This window comes from Macaca thibetana, chromosome 15, assembly GCF_024542745.1.
Source record: "Macaca thibetana thibetana isolate TM-01 chromosome 15, ASM2454274v1, whole genome shotgun sequence".
In the NCBI taxonomy this organism is placed as follows: domain Eukaryota; kingdom Metazoa; phylum Chordata; class Mammalia; order Primates; family Cercopithecidae; genus Macaca; species Macaca thibetana.
In genome coordinates, this window is record NC_065592.1 from 97,158,774 (window position 1) to 97,181,141 (window position 22,368).

Sequence of the window (22,368 nt, forward strand, 5' to 3'; positions counted from 1 at the left end):
GGTTAGTTGTAACTAAGAAATCCGTAGGCAGGACTCTGCCTCCCTAGACTAACAGCTCCAATGAATGAAGTTCACTGTCTTCTGTGCAAACGAATCTTTATTTGGCTTTGGCTCAAGGCCAGGCCTCCATCTCGTCTTCTAAAACCTGGAAGGAAGCATTCAGATGAAAATATCGATCCGAAGTAAACTTCAGCTTAGAAGTTGGGGGGCTGAAGTTGTAGGATACCAGGGAGGGAAAGCCTGCATTTACCCTTGAGCAATCGTCATGACAACAGCCTCCTAAGTCATCTTTGAGTGTGCAAAGAGCTTTTCTGTGCATTGTTCACTTACATTGATTTCTCTTCAATTTAGCTAGCTAATTATCCAAAATGCCTGTAAAAATTATGAAAGAGGAGGGAAACACAGTTACTGATTTGGGGTCCATTCCCTTTATCTTCCTCATATTCAGGGATTTCCCCACTGCGCAGAATTAACTTTGAACCCAGGGAAATTACCTAGAAGGAAATAGCTGGGCTCCGGAAGCAAGCAGACATTTCACTGTGGCTTTATTCACGGGAGGCTCTCCAGACGTTTGGCAGATATTTTCTTACACGTGCCTACTGGACCTTGTGTTGTAAGAGGCACAGAACAGCTGTACACAGTCCAGCGTCACACAGCAAGCCAGGAGCAAGAATCTGTGTAGAATTAAGATCTTTTTGTCCCTCCCTCCTAAACTATCTAGCCCAAGTGTCTGCTCTCCCACGGGATTTTGTGCTCCTTTTTTTTTACTGTCTGTCTCAGCTTCAAAAAAGATCTGTTTTCTCTTATTATTTTCCCACATTGCTGTGGTTCAGAACCGTAGTGCATTTGTCAAATGCATTGTGTGTGTCTTCACCCCTGCAGCTTCCCTGTCAGATGATTCAATACAAGGCAATGATCTCTCCACTAAGGGGGAAGAAAGAAAGTGAGAAAGAAAGAAAACAGCTCAGAACCCTAAACCCTGGGTTGTGGCTATTTTTCTCCTAGACAGGCTGCTCTCTCTTATCTGATTGGAGTCTCCGTGTTCTCTGAATGGGAAATAAATCTTAACACAGAAATTCAAGCGTTAGTTTCCAGGTGTTTGATAGGAAGCTTTCATCCCAAGTGGTTTGTTTATTTATTCATTTATTTTTTGTCGGGGGGAGTTTGTTGCATTATTTGACCAAGGACAGTGTTGACCACCTCCGGTTTCTACTTCTCTTTCGAAGTTTATTTTATGTTTTGTTGTGGTTTTCAGATTTCTCATGGTTTGGATTTGGGAAAGTAAAATCAAGACAAGGTGTTGGTAAGTAGTTAACTCACTCCTTCTTTGGATAAGTAATGAGTCTATGTTTTTATTCGGATGAAAATGCTTGGACCCTCTTTACATTCCACGGTCTTTGATTCATTTTCTGTGTTCCTGGTTTTTGATTTGTTGAAGTAGGTCTAGAATTTTTTCCAGAAAAGGCATTACTGTTGTTAATTGGGTTCAGTACATGGTTTTACAGTTTTAGATTTGACTCGTTTTTATCCTGTGGGGGGGGTGTTAACTGTCGTTCCAGTTCTAGTTTGTGATGCATTTTTAAGAAGGTTAAGAAAATAAATGCAACAAGGAATAGTTGATTGAACAGTCAAGCTGGACAAGTTTAGGTCTTAACTTTCTTCCATTGGCCAAGATGTAATAGAGTTCTGAATTGGTAAATCAGTTTCCATTTATGACCATTCCTCTTTCAAAACAGATTGTAACGTCCAGACGCTGTGATTTGTGCTTGATTGCATTCTATTCCCCGCATTCAGACTATGTGCTGACAATTGAAAAGCAGAGTTTGTAGCTTACCAACTGAATGCAGATGATGTAGCTCATCATTAGAATTGAAATCAGGTGTGATCTCTTGGGACCTCTAATTTGTTCAGAATTTTCTATGGGTACAGAGACAATGAACAGGAATTGCTCAGAAGGCATGAGAAGACAGGCATTCTTACATCTTTCACGTGGGTTTCCAAGATCCGACCATCTTGGGCATCTGTTGGTTCGTATAGTGTTTCTTTTGGTAGCAAGGTTGGCCATAGGTAAAATGTCAAAGTAGGGGAAATGTATCCATGTCAGGAGACTGCTCAATTCCAAACTATCCACCCTATGCTTGTTCATCCTGGCCATATAAGGAGCTGTTTCCTGTCACTTTCGAACCTGACATCAGACCTTGTCTTGTTGGGCAGCCTCTATCACTGTCTGTCCAGTGATCCAAAAATGACCAGTGGGCTGAGGCAGCCTGGCCAGGTGGGGCCTGGGCATGGGGGGAAAGTCACCTTGACTCTCGCTAGTTCCATGGATTCCAAGGTTAAAGTTCTTAACCCGCAAAGGGGAAGTGGAGCCCTGGCAAAGTTAGAACATCAAGCTCAAGTAGTCAGGGCTTCTAGGCAGCTCCCCAGGGGCAAATTTCAGACACAGCTGATCATTGTCACTTTACCAAGATACCGGAGGGAGCATCCTGCCTGGGCAGTCTTAAAGGTGTTCTGTTTTACGGGTTTGATGCATATGCGTGCACAGGTGTATCGTGTGTGTTTTTGGGGAAGGTGGTAATAAACTCTCCCATCACAGTGCTATAAGACAGGGTCTTGCTTCTGCTAAATTGCAAGTCATTCCAACCACTTAAATATTTTTTCAAGCCAATTTGCACTGCTGAAGGGCGCTTGTTCCTGAAAAGCTGCAAAAATGTGGTTTTACTGTTTTAGGCCACAGCAGAGAGTTCTTCAGAATTATTCTTCCAGCTGCAATCCGGCAGAGGTGCTGCTCTTACAAAACATAGGTTTCATTATTTTTCAAGTCTGCTGAGACCAACAGTTTAGGAGATGATTGCCATTGAGAAGATAGTGTGTTACTCATGGTTCCCAAAAGAAAGGGGCACACCACGCAATGCAGAGCCACGTGGGGAAGCGCTGGCATCCATTAAGAGGCAGAGGAAGGAAGGGAGAACTTGGACAGGAGCTGTTAGTGTGTTTCCAGGGTAAGGAACTGGGGAGGGAGGGTAAACAGGTTTAGGATTGGCTAGTCTGAGTAATTTCAACAGGCTCTAGGGTACAGGAGCTGTCTAGAGTTGTCAAGTACCTGGCCCTGGCGTGGGGAGGGCAGGTGGATAGTGGCCTGAAGTGTGAGCCTCACATGAGGAAGGTGGTTGGGGGTGTTGTCTCTGGATTGGTTGATTTGCATTTGAAAGGCGTGCTCCCAGGCAGGGTATTTACCATCTGTAGGAACTGACTCACCCTTTGTGGGAGGGCTGTCCCTCCAGGATCAGCAGGGCCCCAGATGTCAAAGCACCAGAATCCAGAATATAAAAAGGCTTGCTTAGTACAGCTGCTCAAGAGTACTAACCCTTCCCCTCACCTTGAAGGCACTATTGGTATTGAGAGAAGAAAACTCCCCCAGATGACCTTCGTGATTCTTATCACAGGAAATTAAGTCTACGATAGGCTCAGAAATGTCTGTAAAGTCATAGTACAGGATATGCGACCAAGCAGACATATTAAAATAAAAATGGGCTAAAAATGTTTCCAGACTGAACTCATGTTTGTCAGCTGAGTGATTAGAACTATTTACCCTCAATCAGCCAAGTGTGCACATACCTCGCCATTTAAAACTTTATATGAATATTATAATATAGTTTTTCAAGTCCTCATATGAATTTCGTTTAACACATGGTGATGTGCCCCTTTATTCTTCTGTCTTTTTCGTGGTGCCTGCTCAAACACATGCATAGACATACAAAGACACATCCTGTGATATGCGCAGACAGGCTGCTGTCAAATTATGTAGACATTCATTGTCCCCGCTGAGAGCTGCTTCTGCCTTCCCAACTTTGCTGTGCTTTGCATTCCGTTATATCAAAATGTTCACAGAAAAATGGGCTTAAACCCTGCAACCTTGACAGCCATATCAGTCTTCTAGGTTTTGGAACATCAATAATGAAGAAAACAGCACTTGAATTAATATCCCCCTTGATGAATTGTTGAGGTTTATGTGTTACTCACATTTGTCAACAGTGATTTTTCTGGCAAAGTGAAAAGGCTTTTGAAAAATTACCTGTGGTACTTTTTACTGCTTCTATGCTTAATCCTCCTCTCGCTCCCCAAACAAAAGCTCATTCCCTTCCAATCTGTTCCATCGGAGTTGGGCGTTTTAAATGGAGAGGTTTAGGAAAGAAAAGGGTATCCCTTAGTGAGGAAGGAGAAGCAGAGAGCAAATCACTTGGTTGGACTCTTTAAGTGAGGGCTTCGCTGTGCACTTGGCAGAAGATTCAAAGTCTGAATTCGGGAATCTCAAGTTGTCTTCTAGGTATCAGCCTCCTCAGACATGATTGAATGCTGCTCTGACGTTCATGAACTTCAGAGCATGCTGGGCCAGAGGAGAGTCAGAGAAGAAAGCAACTGGGGTCAATGCATTTCTAATCGTTGCAGGGGCTCCAGAAGGAAACATTGCTGGATGTCTGACAGCATGTGGAGTGTTTTAAAATGAAACTCCTGTACAAAGGCATAAGAATGATACCATGGACTTCCGAGACTGTGGGGAAAGGGCGGGATGAGGGTGAGGGATAAAAGGCTACACATTGGGTACATTGTTTGCTGCTTGGGTGATGAATGCACCAATATCTCAGAAACCACTAAAGAACTTATTCATGTAACCAAACATCACCTGTTCCCCAAACAACTATTGAAATAAAAACAAGAAATTTTAAGAAAAAGAAACTCCTGCATTTCTGGGGGTAAAGGTAGTGCCTGGAATCTACTGAGAAATGTGCAGCCTTGACTGTAGTCCTTCAGGGAGCTCAGGCAGTAAGGAGCATGTTTTGGTAACCTTGCAGGAGGTAACAGCCGTGTCTGGAACCAAGGAAGGGAGTCAGTGGTGACGTTTTATTGCCAAGATGTAGAAAACTTAGCATAACATATCTTCTTTTTTTTTTTTTTTTTGAAACTGAGTCTCACACTGTCACCCAGGCTGGAGTGCAGTGGCGCCATCTTGGCTCACCACAGCCTCTGCCTCCCGAGTTCAAGCAATTCACCTGTTTCAGTCGCCCGAGTAGCTGGGATTACAGGCGCGTGCCACCACACCTGGCTAATTTTTGGACTTCTAGTTAAGATGGGATTTCACCATGGTGGCCAGGCTGGTCTCGAACTCCTGACCTCGTGATCTGCCTGCCTCAGCCTCCCAAAGTGCTGGGATTACAGACATGAGCCACCACGCCCGGCCAACACATCTTCATTTTTAATTGCTGGCCAGAAGCTGGATGATCTAGGCCTGTCAGGGAGCAAGTTGCAGAACAGGGATGATTAGGAATATTGGAAAGAACTTGTCTTTGTAGTTATTCTTGGCAGGATTTCTGCTGTATCCTAACGCAGGTGAGCTAGACACAAGACGAGCATAACTGATGGGCTTGCCTTTGCTTTTGAGTGTTTTGTGGCTTCTAAATTGGCTGTGTGAGGACTTGTTTGCAGAAGTGAGCCGAAGTGCATCATTAAAAGCAGCTTAAATGCACATCCCTTGAGAGAATGCTTCAAAAATTACCTATAATAACAGCAGGCTGTCTCCTGCATAGTTTGTTTAAGACACTGCTTAGCTGGGGAATGTCCAACTGTTATCACTACAAACTGTGATAATCTCCATATGAGGGGGAAAAATGGATCTTGGAGGTTGGGGGATGAGGTATTATTATATTTCATAGGGGATTCAAGACTGGTTAACAAAACAACTTTTGTTTTCAGAATTGCTGTGCTTCTCACTAAAATAGTTAAGTGTGAGGGAAAAGGCAGAAAAAGGATGGAAGTGCTGAAACATGCATTTAGTTGGGGGGGGGGGTTGGAAGAAAGCACATTTCCTTGCGTAGGAAGTAGCAATTCAGACTTTTCCTGGCATGGCATTTGCCTTGGCTGGGCATTTGATTCTGCCTTTTCACCCCCTATTGTCTTTTCTCTTTATTCTTTCTCTGGGCTTATGGCAGTAGTCGGGTCAGTGGTCTGCTTCCATGGAACCCTGCCTGTGTAATACATACCTTGTCCACCTCCCACGTAGACAGTGCCTGTCATGAGCCACTGCTGCCTTCATTGGTTTGAAGCTTTCACATAGACCTTTATCTTTGCGAATCTAATTTTGGTTGCAAACAGTATGAGTTTAGTGGCTAATGGGTAAATTGTTTAGACAGGATACAGTAGACTGTATGTGTGAGCATATACATTCTGAGACTTTGGACTAGAAAATTTGTCTTGTACAGAAAATGCTATGATTATTAATTTAGTACAAAGACACCAAGTAATGACTCTATAAAGAGTATTACAGCTGAAGACAAAGCAGGTAACTTTGCCATGGGATTGATCCATTATTGTTATAAAAGTATTTTGTAGACAAAAGTGGTGCAGACACTCACAGAATATGAAGAAAGAGGAATATAGTCATAGGACAGTCAAATGTATATCTGGTCTACCAGTTAAAGTTCATTTAGTAATACCTAGTAGTAATACATACTCATGAAGCAGATTTAAATTTGTAATACATTTTCCTATTACTAGTCTCATTCTAGTGTCATAAAATAAGCAAATATTATTTTGCATATGAGTGGATGTAGAAATCCAAAGAAAGTAAGTGACTTGTCCAAAGGGTAGAGACAGAAACCCAGATCCTGAAATTCCCAGAAGAACTTTCAATGCTCTGTGAAATAGGAATCCCAGATTCATGTTGAGAGTTTCAATGACAGAGTGTTCTAGACACAATCACAGAACAGAGAGGAAAGCTACATATTATCTTACAGGAGAAGGAAGTGAAGAAATTGGAGCTCTCATACACTGCTGGTGGGAATAGAAAATGGTGCAGCCACTTTGGAAAAGTTTGGCAGTTCCTCCAAATGTTAAATATAGAGCTACCATATGACCCAGTAATTCCACCCAAGAGAAATTAAAACACGTGTCCACATAAAAATTCATATATGAATGTTCGTAGTAGCATTATTCATAATAGCCAAAAAGCCAGAGCAACCCAAATGTCCACCAACAAATGAATGGATAAATAACGTGCGACATATCCACACAATGGAGTATTATTAGGCAATACAAAGAGAAGAAGTACTAATACATACTACAATGTGGATGAATCTTAAAAACATGATGTTCAGTGAAAGAAGCCAGTTACAAAAGATCACATATTATATGGTTCCATTCATATGAAATGCCAGAGAGATAGAGTGTAAATCTGTGAATATCCTTGGCTGAAAGTGGGGAGAATGGGGAGTGAGTGCTATCTGGGTGATGAAAATGTCCTACAATTAGATTATAGTGATCATTGCACAACTCTATGAATATACTAAAACCCACTGAATTGTACACTTTAAATGGGTAAATTTTATGTATGTGAATTACAGCTCAACAAAACCATTGATTACAGGAGAATATATGTATTTTTCTATCTCCAGGCCCAGCTTCCGTTATCAGCAATGATGATGACTCTGCCAGCCCACTCCATCACATCTCCAATGGGAGTAACACCCCATCTTCTTCAGAAGGTGGCCCAGATGCTGTCATTATTGGAATGACCAAGATCCCTGTCATTGAAAATCCCCAGTACTTTGGCATTACCAACAGTCAGCTCAAGCCAGACACATGTAAGTACAGCTGTTTATACTTATTGGCCCATTTGCTGCATAGCTGTATCAACCAGAGTGTTTATCAGAGTCCCTGACAGGGATGACTGGCGGGGGGCAGGGTGCAGTGAAATGTCTGAGGATTCTTGCAGCTTTTGGTCCAGGAATAGATCCTTTAGTTTGTTGCTTATGGAATTCTTTGGGTGTGTCTCCTGCTGGGAAGGGAACTGTGGGCAGATACTGACTTCTCTTGGGATCTATTTTCCAAAACCATTTGTCAATGTGAAGTTGGAATCAGGCATGCTTATCTTGAAAAAAAGAAAGACAGAAACCAGAAGTATCATTAGAATGCACATATATCAGTTATAGATGACAAGCAAATGAATGTAATTTAAATTTAGCTTGTTGAGTCATTGAAACATGCACTCTAGGTAGCTGGGAAGGCACTGTGTTGCCCACAGGTGGTATCAGTTTGGGGAGTCCTGTATTCTTTGCTCAGTCTGAGTTCCCAGCATGAGGCCTTGTTGCGTTGCCACAATAGCAAGGAGACATGTTAGCAGATGATTTGCATATTAAGTACATTGACTTTCATTTTTCAAAACCAAATTAACCCATTAATCTCTGTTAGCAAGCTTGAGATTTTTCTAAGGGCTTTTTGTGCTATCTTCTGCACCACTGCTCCAATATTAAACGTGTAGCACAGCCTTAAAGACAACACAAAATAAACCCACGGTGGACAAACAGGCTTATGGCATTGGGATTCCAGGCCTTCCTTCATACGTGACTAAGGGGCCGTGAGGGCAATGACATCAGGTGGCCCGGATCCCAGAGATTCCCTGCCACTAAGGAGTGGGTATCCTGCATGTTTCCATCCCGACTTAAATACCATTCTCCTACCTTGTCATAGAGGTAAGGTAGAGGATTACTGCAAGGTTAGGCTTTGGGGGCTGACTCTTCGTCAAGAGCTTTCATGGGATGAAGGGCCTTAGCAATGAGTGTCAGATCTGTGCATGTATAAGGAAATATCTATAACTTCATCCTATTCACTCAAATTTATCCCAAGGTATGTTTAAGGTTGGATGTGAGTTTAAATGTTAGGAAGAACAGTATTATGAGCTTTTAATGTGTGAGACTGGAATCCACCAGAGATTTTGGATGACTCTGTAACATGACAAGATAAATAGAATAATGTGTGAAGAATATTGAGCTCCTTAAAATAAGAGGTATTAGTTGAAATCAAGGTATTATTACTCTTAATATTGTCATTATGGTGTGAACAAGGTGAGTAGAGGTATTGCTTAAAATGTGCCTTCTTTGATGGGGTGAGCCTCCTCCAAAGATCCTTGGAATGCCCTGTATGCAGAACTGTCAAATAAGGAGTAAGACTAAGCAGGATACTGTGATGGGAGCATCTGTCATCATTTTGATTGTTCTCCCTAGGAATAGAGTACTTTGACATTGACACCTCAGTCACCACCCGAACCAGGCCTATGATGCTTTTCAGTTAGCCTGAGGCTGTAGTATAATTGAGGCTGACTAAAATCAACATACCCTCAAAAAGTTGCTTTCCTTTGTGGAGGGAGGGAAGATAAAGCTGCATAATTAAGTAGACCCGATCAGCCCAACAAGTCCAGTAAGAGAAATTGAACAAATGAGCAAGAGAGCAAACAAACAAAGTAACAAACGAGATCTTCTAGACAAAAGTGGGCTACATGGCTGGAAGTGCTTTCTTCCCTGGGAGGCAGAGATAGGCGGATCACGAGGTTGGGAGATCGAGACCATCCTGGCTAACACAGTGAAACCCCGTCTCTACTAAAAAATACAAAAAACTAGCTGGGCGAGGTGGCGGGTGCCTGTAGTCCCAGCTACTCGGGAGGCTGAGACAGGAGAATGGCGTGAACCCGGGAGGCGGAGCTTGCAGTGAGCTGAGATCCGGCCACTGCACTCCAGCCTGGGCGACAGAGTGAGACTCCGTCTCAAAAAAAAAAAGAAAAGGCCGGGCACAGTGGCTCACGCCTGTAATGGCGCAGTGGCCAGCACTTTGGGAGGCTGAGGCGGGAGGATCACGAGGTCAGAAGATCGAGACCACCCTGGCTAACACGGTGAAACCCCGTCTCTACTAAAAATACAAAACATTAGCCGGGCGTGGTGGCAGGCACGTGTAGTCCCAGCTACTTGGGAGGCTGTGGCAGGAGAATGGCGTGAACCCAGGAGGCGGAGCTTGCAGTGAGCCGAGATTGCGCCTCTGCACTCCAGTCTGGGTGACAGAGCGAGACTCCGTCCCCCCTCCCAAAAAAAAAAAAAAAAAAATCCAGGAAGAAAGGCTTCAAAGGTTATTTCCTTAATCTGGAGTCTGTGGAGATTTTTTGCAAAGGTTTGGGTTCCCTTTGGAGTAGTCTTGATTGTGTGGCTCAGTCATTCTGTGCCTCCTGTCAGTTTCTGGCCTCTACCCAAGTGGCCAACCTCCATTTGGTCATTCCTTCTGTATAAAGTCTTGCTAGGCCCTGCACCCAACCGCAGTGTCCCGGCTTTGTGTCCTCAGTCACTCCACACCATATACCAAAAAAGATTTTCATTTTTCCAGGCAACAAGCCACGTATACGCTCATGATTTTAAGAACACTTAAAATCACAAATCTTCCATGAATCCTTTTTCAAATAAATGAGAACGAAGAAGCGATTTACTTCTTTCCTTCCCTTCACCCTTTTGTAAATGTCATTTTTTTATCTCATATTTTTTTTCCTTTATCTTTGGTGTATCTGTGGCCTTCTGTTAAATATTGAGTATGAGCACTCTCATGTGTTTCTGCAATCTCTTTTAGGTTAGATTGTAAGCTCTTGGAGAGCAGGATCTTTATCTGTTGACCTATTCCTTCATAGCAGAGGACGTGGTGTACCTTTGATGTTGGCCACATGTTGACCAGATGTAGCTTTATATTACTGAAATATTAATTGCTAGCAGATATGTAACAAGAAAGATGACTCATAATCATTTTCATTAGTTTTATTCCTATCAAACTTGCCTACATAGTTGTTTATTTATTAGACAAGTTTTAAATAATATATTAGCCAATTTAAACAGATTTAGATAACAATTTTAGCAGAAATAGGCTTTGGACAAAAAATCTTTTCTTTGAACATTCTAATTGTAGTCATGCAGAAATTAAAATATTTCAAAATGTATAGACCTGACATGTAGACTAATCTGTTGCTATAGGCCCATGAAATGTTGAGAACTTAGATTTCAATTAGATAATTCCCATTGACTATATATATGTGTGAGTGTGTGTGTATATATATGTGTGTGTATATATATACACACACATATTTATGTGTGTTATATAAATATACACACATACATGTACTCTATATATACACACATATGTATATGTACATATACCTATATGCACACACATACACATATACATATGTATGTGTGTGCATATAGGTATATGTACATATACATATACATATGTGTATGTGTATATATATATAAAAAAACATATTTTAGAGACAGGGTCTCACTCTGTCACCCAGGCTGGAGTGCAGTGGCACAGTTGTAGCTCACTATAACCTGGAACTCCTGGGCTCAAGCAATCCTCTTGACATAGCCTCCTAAGTAGCTAGGACTCTTAGGTACGCACTGCCATGTCTGGCTAATTTTTTTTTTATTTTTTATTTCTATTTTTTGTAGAGATATAGTTCTCACTATGTTGCCCAGGCTGGTCTTGAACTCCTGGACTCAAGTGATCCTTCCCAACTTGGCCTCCCAAGGGAGGGATTGCAGGCACGAGCCCCATTGAATATTTTTTACAAGTGAGCTTTTAAAGAACCTCTAAAGAAGGGCTCTTTTAAGAAGTTGCAATGAAAAAAACATTGAGAAGATCTCAGAGACAGTTTAGAAAACTTACCATGTGCTTAAAGCATAATATCACATGGACAGTACAACGTTACTATTCTTATGGATCCATCAGAGACTTGAGCCAAAAACTGGCCTATTTACTTCTCTTTCCTAAAACTGCATGCTATTCAAAGATGTTGACTTTAGAATATACACGTGATCTTACAAAGATCACTGAATTGTAAGAATCTATTGTGTGTATGATCTATATGTATGATCTTACTCATTTCACTGAAGTTTAAGAATCTAACTTACATAATAAAGACAATTCATGAAATATTTATTTATAACACTATTTTAATGCTAGGAACTAGAGAGCTCTTGAAAATAATGGCTTGTTCCCTGCTCTCAAGGAGTCTCACTGGCAAGGCCGATAGTTAGATCATTATATAATCATAATGCAATGTGATAGGCATTACAATAGAATAGGTTAGAGCATGGGTCCAAAACCCCAATTACCACCAAGAATCAGGCACGTCAATGTAAGAAACAGGCTGGAAGAAAAATGATGTGGGGTAGTGAGGACCATGCTGGAGTATGGGCCTGGTATTGCCAGATATTCTAATTTTTTTCCAGAGAAAACAGGCGTTTATTATTTTGTGTGGATTCCCCAAGATTTAAGACACCGGGTGAGATAAATAAAAATATATCAGTGTGAGGCAGGTTTGACTCGCAGTCTACCACCCGTTTGTGATACTCTGAATTAGACCTGAAGGATCAATGAATAAAAATACCTTATTTTACAAACGATGCTCAGAAGTAGCTTGTCCAGAGTGATACAAGCTCAATACGTGCATAGTTTGGCTTTAAAAACAAAATAATAAACAAACATGATCAAATCCGACTTCTTAAAATGATGCATAAAATAATTTTAGTGAAAGATGGTGATCAATTATATCCCCTGAAGTATGTTTTCACTATCTGGAGTGATGAGGGTTTCATTTACAAAGTCCGGAGGTGGTTTGCAGGATTGTAGAGCAATCTGAACAGGGCTGAATTCCTCCCGAGCACGTTCCAATAGCAAGTCTGTCTACTTTATTGCAGGGCCCAGAGGTTCCCCCAAGACCGCCTGATAATAATTTGGTATTTGGAGGCTCCTGTGTCACTGCAGGAACTAAAGGAGGCTAAATCCATGCCTGATGGAGGAGAAGAGTTCTATGGTTATCTGCAAATTCTGGCCAGACAAGATCTTGACGTCACTCCTTAGCTTCCATAACCTAGCCAAGCAAGAAGTTGCCTTTCCAAGACAAAGCAGTGTGCTCTAATGACTAACCCCTCAAAGTACTCTGCCACTTTAACTATAGACCCATCTCCTCGATCAATCAGGATGGCAAGATGGAGCTGAGGAGCTCAGCAACATCAAGTCTGGAGTTGGTCTTTAATTCAACTAGCTTGTTTAGACGTGTCTGAACACCACGTCACCTGACAGCACGGGGTGGTTTCCCAGTAAAATTCACAAACTCGGCTCAAGGGCAGCTGTGTGCTGCTTTCCTTTCCTTGCCTGCTGAGAAAGGTTTTGACAGGGAACAATGGAAACACACCTTCTGAGCTGAAACAAACCAACAGAAACAAAACACACTAACCAGCAAAAACCCCAAATCATCAGTCTTGGGTTCTCTCGAAGGGTGGGAGTGCGTCTTATCTTCTCCCGTCGGAGCAAACACGATAGATGTCCTCCCTAAAATTGTGTCTTCCCCTAGAGCAGCCTTGTAAATTAGCTAGGGTCCTAGGCTTGAGGCCTAAATCGACTTAAAATTGTCTCTAAATATGGACCTGGATGTGTTTGTACTTGCAGAGCATGCCCTCTTCATGTGCCTAGGGCTAGTAACTCCCTGTGGCAGAGGCATATAAAGTATTCTGACTTTTTTTTTTCTTTTCAATTTAATTCCATTTCCAATGAAATGGATTTTTAAAAATTTTCTCCAGAGTGTGCCATACTTCTCCAGCTATTGTAGTTAATGTGCGTGTTTCCTTGTGTATATGTGTGTTTGTGTGCGCATATGTGTTTTCCTAGTGGTCACATGCTTGTTAGGCAATTATGTAGATAAGCACAGATTCGTAGACCAGCTAGACCTGAGGAAAGAAGACCTTATAAAGGGAGGGAGTATTTTAACAGTAGCTAAAGCTATCACACAAAGCACCCATTCTGTTCCCCTCAATAGCCACAGCCCACTTCGTCATTGTCTTACCAATAAGGGGAAAGGATGTAGGTGATATTTTTCACAGAACCACAGAGGTTTTGAACATATTTGCAGTATTACTTTGAGTACACATGAGCAAAAATTCTGAATTATATCCAGGACCCAGAAGCTTATTAGATCAAAGAGTGCGGGGCCCTTCAGAGTTACCGGAGATTATCTTCAGACTTCAGTGCAATCGAATGACCATGGTCCATTTTAATGGTTAGAGATAGGACTGATAAACGGGTAGAAACAATTGCTTTAGCACTTTCTTCTGTACTTTGCCTATTAATGTTTTGTCTTTCAAAAGTATATTTTCTTCTAATTGTTTAATTGGCCAAATAATGACTGCTTTGGGAGTTGTTTGTATGCCTTGGAAGGCCATGGCCTGCACTTTAAAAATAAGCTAAGTCCATTCTGCCCAGCATGAGCATTAGGACAGAGAATGCAGTTATTTTAGGATCCTTAAAAATTGCTTCTTTTATGGCACACTGGGTTGACGACTCATCTCGTGGGAACCTTCATGGTACGTTGCTGCTGTTTTGCAGGTCCCAGTACAATTCTTTCCCCCTCTCAGTGCCATGGCCCCCCCATTGCTAGCTACAACAATTTGATATCATATTCCATTTTCAACTCCAAAGGAGATGGTAAGAAGCTATCAAATAATGCTTTAAAAAAGCAACTTCAGTTTCTTAAAAGAAAGGAAATGAATACATGCTGCATAATTACATTTAAAATGTAAGCCTTGTTATTATAAGCTGCACCAAGATGAAGATTTGTTAGCAAACCAGTTTCGAGCACACTCACAGTGAAGTAAAATCATGTTTTTAGCATCTGGCTATTGGGTGATATTATTCTTTGTTATCAAAAAATAAATATCACTTGATTATAGTATTCTTAGACCTCCTAGAGAAAACACTCCAGTCCTAAGTTTGGTGTCTGAAAAGAAAAACAAAAATAAAGGTTATGGATTTAGGTCAGGGAGACACTCAGAGTGATACTCTGAAGACTGCGTTTACTCCCTCATCATCAGCCAACCAAGATGGAGTTCTGCATCCTGCACATATCAGACATTTCAGTCCAATTTCACCGAAGCATCAGTGATGTTCTAGAAGCATCCCAGCAGATGGAGGATCCTAATGTATTTGTTCTGGGTATTTCCTCAGGCCCAGCCTGACTGGAGTGTGTGTACCAACAGGATGAATCCAATCAAGCTATGCCCCCATTTTGGTTTTGGGTTGATCACTCTCGCATGTGCCAGCAGATTGTGGACCAGGACCAGCTCAGCAGACACAGTTGCAGAGTAACCTCCTATGTTGCTAAGAAGCTCCTGCTACCCAGGTGCTTTGAACAATTGAGTGCTCCCTCTGGTTAAGTAGAGATGGGACCACTGGAGTTTTTCTTGGATGTGATGCTCAATCCTTTATGGCAGCTATTATAACAAAGTGCAGGTTTCCTCCCTGGGAAGTGCAGCTTTTCTCTGTCTTTACTAATTCTGCCAGCCTGTGAGAGTAACCACCATAGCTGGGCTTCTTCTCAGATTGTCATGCCAGGTCTCCTTGCTGGGGAGCTGTGATGCTGCTCTGAGGTTGATCGCTGAGGTTGTAGTGGGTTTTTGTTTAGTTTTTCTGGATTGTTCTTCTTTCTCTTGAATGGCAAGAGAAGAAACATTTTCTCTAACCCACGGCCAGGAAGGAAATGGGGATAGAGCTACTTCTTAGTTCAACCTGGTTGCCACATAAAGGAATCTCTCTCCTTGGACTCAGCCCCTAACTGGAAGCAAGAGCCTCTGCCTCCTGAGACTGAGAGAGCAGCCCAAGGAGGAGATGAATCCATTCTGTCCTTTGTTTGGGTTTGCTTCCTGTCAGTGAGAGAATGATGAGGCAGTTCCTGATATGTGAAACTTTCATTTTTAAAACCAGGACAGTCCTAAACAGACCGCAATGCATTGGTCAATCCCAGTTGGTATAGGCCCAATGATTTTTGCTAGTAAGATAGAATCGTCTTCCTCACCCAAAATGCTTTTAAGTGCCCTAAAATGGGTATTTCAAAATAAAAATAAATAATACAGATTATAGTAGAAAACCTGGAAAACATAAGAAACAAAGATGAAATGAAAAGTCCCATGTAATTCCACCAGTTAGAGTTAACCACTGACATCATTTGGATATATGGCTTTCTAGTCTTGTGGGTATCCTTTGAATCTCTTGTAATATAAAGTCTGACCATATGTGTCCTTGCCTTTATTTGTACTGGAGTCTGTTAATATATTTATAGTAATAGCTCCCTTTGGGGCGATTGTGCCACACAGTGTGTAGGAAGCACATTGGGTGTATTATTCCCAGTTTCATATTTTGTATTTCCTTGGGGATGTGCAGGGGTTAAGAGCGGGGGTCTGGCCATAACTGGCCACGTCAGACTCTCATATGGTAAGTATCACAGAGCACACGAGGCCTGTGTTATGCGCTGGAAAGACTCAGGAAATGAGAGGCTCTCTTGTTCTGACAAGGCAGGCTGAGAGCACTCATTTAGGGTCATCACTCCAGATAACTCTAAATGCGGTTTATTGCTCAACTGAAGCAGATGATCACTTTTTGCCTCCAAGTTCTTCACCCTAGCTAGCTCCTTTCAAAGAGCTGAGGGTGCTGGATCTTAAAGGGCCAAGCTAGTTACATCTCATACATTTCCCAATATTTAGGGATGCCTTCTCTTCCACTGAGGATCCCTTGGCTATGCAAGGACCTCTGATGAGCCGGAGTCTCCCTTTGGTCACTCCCAGCTTTGCTTAAACTTGATGGAGTTTGCGGTCCAGTGATCCCCGGATCTTTCATCATGAAAGCCTTCCTTCCTCTCCTGATGTCTGAGGCCTCTAGATCTAGACTGGGGTTCTGGCAAGGAGGCTTCTATCAATAGTGTGAAATCCAATAATATGTTAGTGTTGGTATTTTGCACAGTAATATTAAGGCTAGATTCTAAAAATGAGTTCAAATGAATAAGTTTCTGTGATGTAAGAGATTAGATATGTGTGATTTCAGAACCAAAGGCAGGGGGGAATCCCAGAAAGAAAACAATAATATAAGCCTAGTTTCTATATATTATTCTTATTCATTACTGTATATGGGTAGACATCAATATTCTTTTTTATCCTGTTACTATTAATGAACACATTTTTTAACCATGCCATTGAACTTTTGGGTGCACTAAAGTGGAACCCAAGCTCCTCATTACATAATAATGGCATTTGGACTGAGGGCCATATTCCTAAATTTCCAGTAAAGTGGTTGATATAGAGAGGACAGGATAAAGCCCTATAGTGTGCAGTTATATCAAAACAGCTAGTCTCCACTTTAGGGAATGCCTTTACTAGAGATTACATGAAAGGTCTGCTTATAAAATAAGCAGATATGGCACCACTAAGCAGCCACCTGAATTGTTTTCCTACAGGAATGATTAATGTTCAGATCCATTTATGTTTTCGTGCTCAATACTTACTCCCCTTCCCTGCAACACCCAAAGGGTTTACTTTTGAAGTCATTTGGTCTTCAGTCTACTACTGAGGAATAGAGAGGCACTAACTGCTTTACCCAGGGTCAGAACTCATGTTCTTACCTTCTACTAATAGAGTACTTGAGTCAGATGGACTAACTGGTCTCACATTTTCTCTATCTTGGTTTTACCTCCATAAACATCAATATCTTTACCCACGTGGTTTTTCTCTCCTCCCCTTTTTTCCATATGTATTAGGGTTCAGGAACTATGAAGCTAATGATCACATTTCTTCCTAGTTCCTAATTTCATTAGTGCCATTTCCTAATATCTACAGAAACAATTATCAATACATGTAGCTGCTTGAGCCTCATTTAGAAGGGTAGCCTTTCTTCCCCAAGTGTTGTCAGAATGTATACATTTAGTCTGTCTTTTTCCCTCTTAGGAGTCTTTGTTTTGAGTTGATGGTAAAATTCCTCTATTTACATGTGAGATTTTTGATTTCACTGAATTCTACCTAGATTTTTATGGACATTGGATTTGAAAGAGGAAAACACTCGTTTTCTTAGTAAGATATTGGTGATACATAGCTACGCCGCTGACTTCCAAACTCCTGGGCTTTGGGGAGGGCGACAGTGGCCAAGTAGCAGGCAGAATAAGATCATCACTCATGTCCTGAATCACACTTTCCCTCTCGGGTTGTGTATATGCTCTGCCACTTCCTACATATTACATCCTGAATTTTTAAGTAAAGTGGATCTTAGCCAGATTTGAGTCTAATGGCTGATTCATCGGCATAGTTCTTGGCGTTAACATCTCAGTGCTCTCTTTTGTTCTCTTCGAGAGGATTCATGTCATTGAGGGCCTTTGTGCCTCCTGTTGTCTCGGTGTGAGGAAGAGCTTTGGTGTGAGGGCAGAGCTATGTAAAGGGTTGCTGGGTTGGGGGATTAGTTCATATGGTCCCCACACCATCTATCTACTTTTGGAGAGAGGGGACTTTGAGTGGGTGGGTATGGATTGATGTTCCTCAAGGAAACCCTGCTGGCTAATGGGCACTACATCTGTGTACTACTGTGATTATCTCTGTAAGCTCCCCATGTGGCCAAGGACCCTCCTCCTACCTGGGCACTTCCTGCTGCCTTGTTGCACTGGTCTCAGCCATTCAGCCCGCTGCTGCTCCACCATGTTGGGCTGCGGTAGGATAGGGAAGGGGTTCTGTTGATTGCTAAATGTTGCCTAATTTTATTTCCCTCTTCCACATTTCACGCAAGAGAGTGGACCTAACACATGACTTGCGTTCTCTTCCTATGTTCAGAAACTCCAGGGCTTGCCACGTGTATGTATGAGTGACCAATGGAACTTGGAATTCTTTATCTATATGATCTATCCGAAAATGAGATCTTTTGTACTGGAATTTGTGATGTAGTTGATCATTCAGAGCCAAACGCATATACCAATAAAGACAAGAGTGTCATATTTGTGGTCTCTGTTGCCTACTTTCATCACCTACTAATAATTTTTCTTACATAGACTTGAGAATATAATTCAATATTGGGATTCCTCAACGCACCACGAACAGTGCTTTAGAAGTTGTTGCCATTGGTTCCCCAGTTGCCCCCACATAGCCTCTCTGGGTTTTCTTGAAGCAACTCCTTCACTCAGGTAGGCCAGCACTAGGGTGAGGCAAGAATGTCACTCGCTTAAGGCACAGAATTTAAAGTGACACCAAAAGTCTCAGTACTCAAATAATATTTTCATGCAACATTTTAAAAGATAAAAAAAGAATGCAAAAGATCTATTAAGAAAATATCAAAATTTTAAATAAAGCCAGCATAATCCCAGGAGGACTGAGATGAGTGTAAGGTGAGTGAGCTGAGTCCTACAAGTTCAGGGTCAGATCCTGTCTTTCCTTAAAATTCTGATATTTTTGGCTGGGTGCGGTGGCTCACGTCTGTAATCCCAGCACTTTCGGAGGCTGAGGTGGGCAGATCATGAAGTCAAGAGATCAAGACCTTCCTGGCCCACATGGTGAAACCCCGTCTCTACCAAAAATACAAAAATTAGCTGGGCGTGGTGGCACATGCCTGTAGTCCCAGCTGCTTGGGAGGCTGAGGCGGGAGAATCGCTTAAACCCGGGAGGCGGAGGTTGCAGTGAGCCGAGATCGCGCCACTGCACTCCAGCCTGGCAACAGAGAGAGATAACATCTAAAAACAAACAAACAAACAAAAAACAAAACAAAAAAAAAAAAACTTTTTTTAAGCACAAATGTTTGCATTCAATTTTATCAAGAACTATTGTGTTACACTTAATATAATTTATCTCAATAACTGATTTTTTAGCATTTCCTTAAGTTGTGTGCACAAAGCAAGAATCTCACTCCCCTTAGCCTTGGCCTTGGCCTCCGGGCTCCTTCTGGCCTGGATCTTGTTGAAACCTCTGGCCTTTGCAAAGCTGTTATGTGTACACAAACTTCTCAGCTGATTATCTGTCAGTCTTCTGCCACTTCCTGAGTTCCTGGCCTAATTTCTTTCCTCACTGCCTCGTCTTCCCTTGGAGACGCAGTCCCCTGTTTCCCTTTTGTCCAGCCAGCCTCAGCATCTCCAGCAGTAACCATCCTGTGCTATCTACTGAAATAGCAGAGAAGTGCATGCTCATCTTCTCACTAATTTTTAAAATTTTTATTTGTTGTATGTGACCCTCCAGAGTGAGGGAATGAATGAGGCTGCCAAAGAGAGAGAGAGAGAGAGAGAGAGAGAGACAGAGACAGAGAGAGAGACAGAGACAGAGACAAAGAGAGAGAGATTTTGTGGAAAAGGACAGGAGGGAGGATCAGGGAACTTTCTCAGTAAGTTTGAGAAATAATCTAGGGGAAAAATGGATAAAAGTTTTAAAAAAATAAGTGAAATTCTTAAAAAAAATCTATATTGCTTTTATCCCCCACATTTGGAGATGTATGATACATTTGCTAAGTTGAAGATACAGTATTTGAGATTTAAAATACCCCATTTTCACTCAGCCAGTTTCTTAGTGCCATGAGCTCTTTTTGTAATATTTGCATTCTCTATTTTTACATAATTCCTATCTAATGCCTTTTATGGGACAGGCCCCATGGATTGTATTTTCACATTTAAAAAAACCCTAATCATTGGCTGTAGTATAGATATTACTTTGTTTTACAGATGGGAAAAGTGAGACTCAGAAAGGTTAGGAGGAAAAAGAAAACCCAAATTCCACCCTGAACAAGGGGTTGTTACTGAAGCCCAGGTGGGTGTCCTGGAAGTGGGGACTCTTTCTAACCCAGTGCTGCTCATCCTTTCCAAATTAATACCCAACAATTTTCTAACTCAGCAAGAGGAACTGTAGTGTTAGCATTGCGCCTTTCATGTGGGTGATCAAGTATTCTGGGGTGTATTAACTTTCGGATCTGAAGGGCGAGGAGTGTCCACATGGTGGATACTGAACTTTCTGTTAAAGGAGGAACCTGCCAGTGGGCAGAGCCCAGGCCATCTATAGTGCAATGGTTGACACAGACTCACTGGCCTGTGATGTTTTCTCTCTCAGTAGTGTCTTTACCAGAAATATTAAATGATCATGAATATAAAGCCCTTATTTTTATTTTTTTTCCAATTAAAATTATGTAAAATCCCACTTTTTCTTTTGCCAAGGCCTCTCTGAAAAGTTTACTTCTTTAGTTTTCTTTCAGAAAATCCTAGAAAAAGCAAGCTATACCATAGATCTCAGACTCTTTCTTGAGTGGCTTCACTCCTCTGAGATTAGCATATCTGATTTCCGAGGTGAACTTGATGTCCAAGAAAAGAATTCAAAGTGTACCAAGTATGTTTGGGAGCACGTTGAGGTGCACACATTTGCTGAGTTTCTGTAGGTGATGCTGGGAGGAGTGAGAACCCACCACTCCTGGGCAGGGTCACCCTGTACCAGGAGGCCAAGGGAACACAGTGGCTAGTAAAGCCTTCTTATCAGCATCCTATGGGGAACCAGCCTTGCTGCCAATCTTATGAGCATCTCAGAGGACAGACAAGTATTCCTCTGGCTCACCTTCTACAACTTGTCCTTTCATTTTCCATTCAAAGGCCCATGTTTCCAAACTGGCTAATCGAATGGAGTCAAAATTTCTATAGATCTTTATGCTTTAGAGAGCCGTTTTAAAAACAAGAGTTGGCACTCATACGTGGCATTCTTCCAAGCCTGCGTCTACGTGCTTCATAAAGTCAGGGGATATCAAGGAGCTGATATTTTTGAGCACTTTATGACAGACACACATGTTGACCAATATCTCATATAAGTCTTTTAATAGAGAGAGTCACGCATGTTCTTTAAAAACATCATACAACACTTCTTTACTGGGCTTGGTAAGTGCAGATCAGTTAGAACGGCAAGGTTAGCCAAAATGAATAATTATTTTCTGACTCAATGTTTATTCTCTTAATTATCTTGATAACTTAGAAAAGACCATAGTTTGGAGTATGAATTATTCAAATGTAGTTCAAAGTCCATTGTGACAAGTAATAAAATACATTCAAAATATTGTTTACTAGAGAGTTCCAAGCCCGCTGAACCTCCATGCATTATCAGCTACAAAGCTGCAGAGCGTGGCCAGCCCTTTGGGGTTGTGGAGATGCAGCCAGAGAGTGGTTTGGAGAAACTAATTAGAATGTGACTTCAGAGAAAAGGGGCTGAAATATTTCCAAACAGAGAATTTGATGAGTCCTTTGCTTCCCCTGGGGTGGGGGTTGTGTGTGTTTTTGCATGAATCTCGGAACATTTGCCAGTATGGAAAATTTTCCCAACGAGAGGAAATAAAACCAATCTCTGACTAATAAGACTGTCTGGGACCTCTAACAATAAAACTCCAGGATGGGGAGGGGACAACAAGGGTGGGAATGCAAGTTCAGATTAGGCTCAGGGTATATAGTCATATGTCTCTGTTGGACGATGAATGTGTAATCAGGAAGTCACATCTCACCAGGAATTCAGTGGCAGTAGTCAATGACTGACATCAAAAATTGCAGATGGAAATAAATACTTATTGACAATTTTGTAAGTTCTGAATTATGGTCTGTTCAACAAACGAACAAGTGCCTTGGCATCTCCAGCTCCTAGAACAATGCCTAGGACATTGTAGGTTTATAATAAATAGGTAGTAAACAACTGAATGAACAAAGGA

The 22,368-nt window shown here is 41.7% G+C and overlaps 1 protein-coding gene across 9 annotated transcripts in view; it reads left to right on the plus strand.

The window, feature by feature from the left end:
• The window catches only part of NTRK2 (neurotrophic receptor tyrosine kinase 2), a 368,220-nt gene that overhangs the window by 198,633 nt on the left and 147,219 nt on the right, over nucleotides 1-22,368 (plus strand). For 5 of the 9 annotated variants that reach the window (XM_050761174.1, XM_050761175.1, XM_050761173.1 and 2 more), the window contains 2 exons: nucleotides 1,256-1,303; nucleotides 7,449-7,637. In XM_050761174.1, coding sequence (XP_050617131.1) covers nucleotides 1,256-1,303; nucleotides 7,449-7,637 — 237 coding nt within the window. Of the gene's footprint in view, nucleotides 1-1,255; nucleotides 1,304-7,448; nucleotides 7,638-12,560; nucleotides 18,660-22,368 lie in introns of those variants that run through there. The other 4 variants (XM_050761180.1, XM_050761181.1, XM_050761182.1 and 1 more) reach the window with 3 other exon arrangements.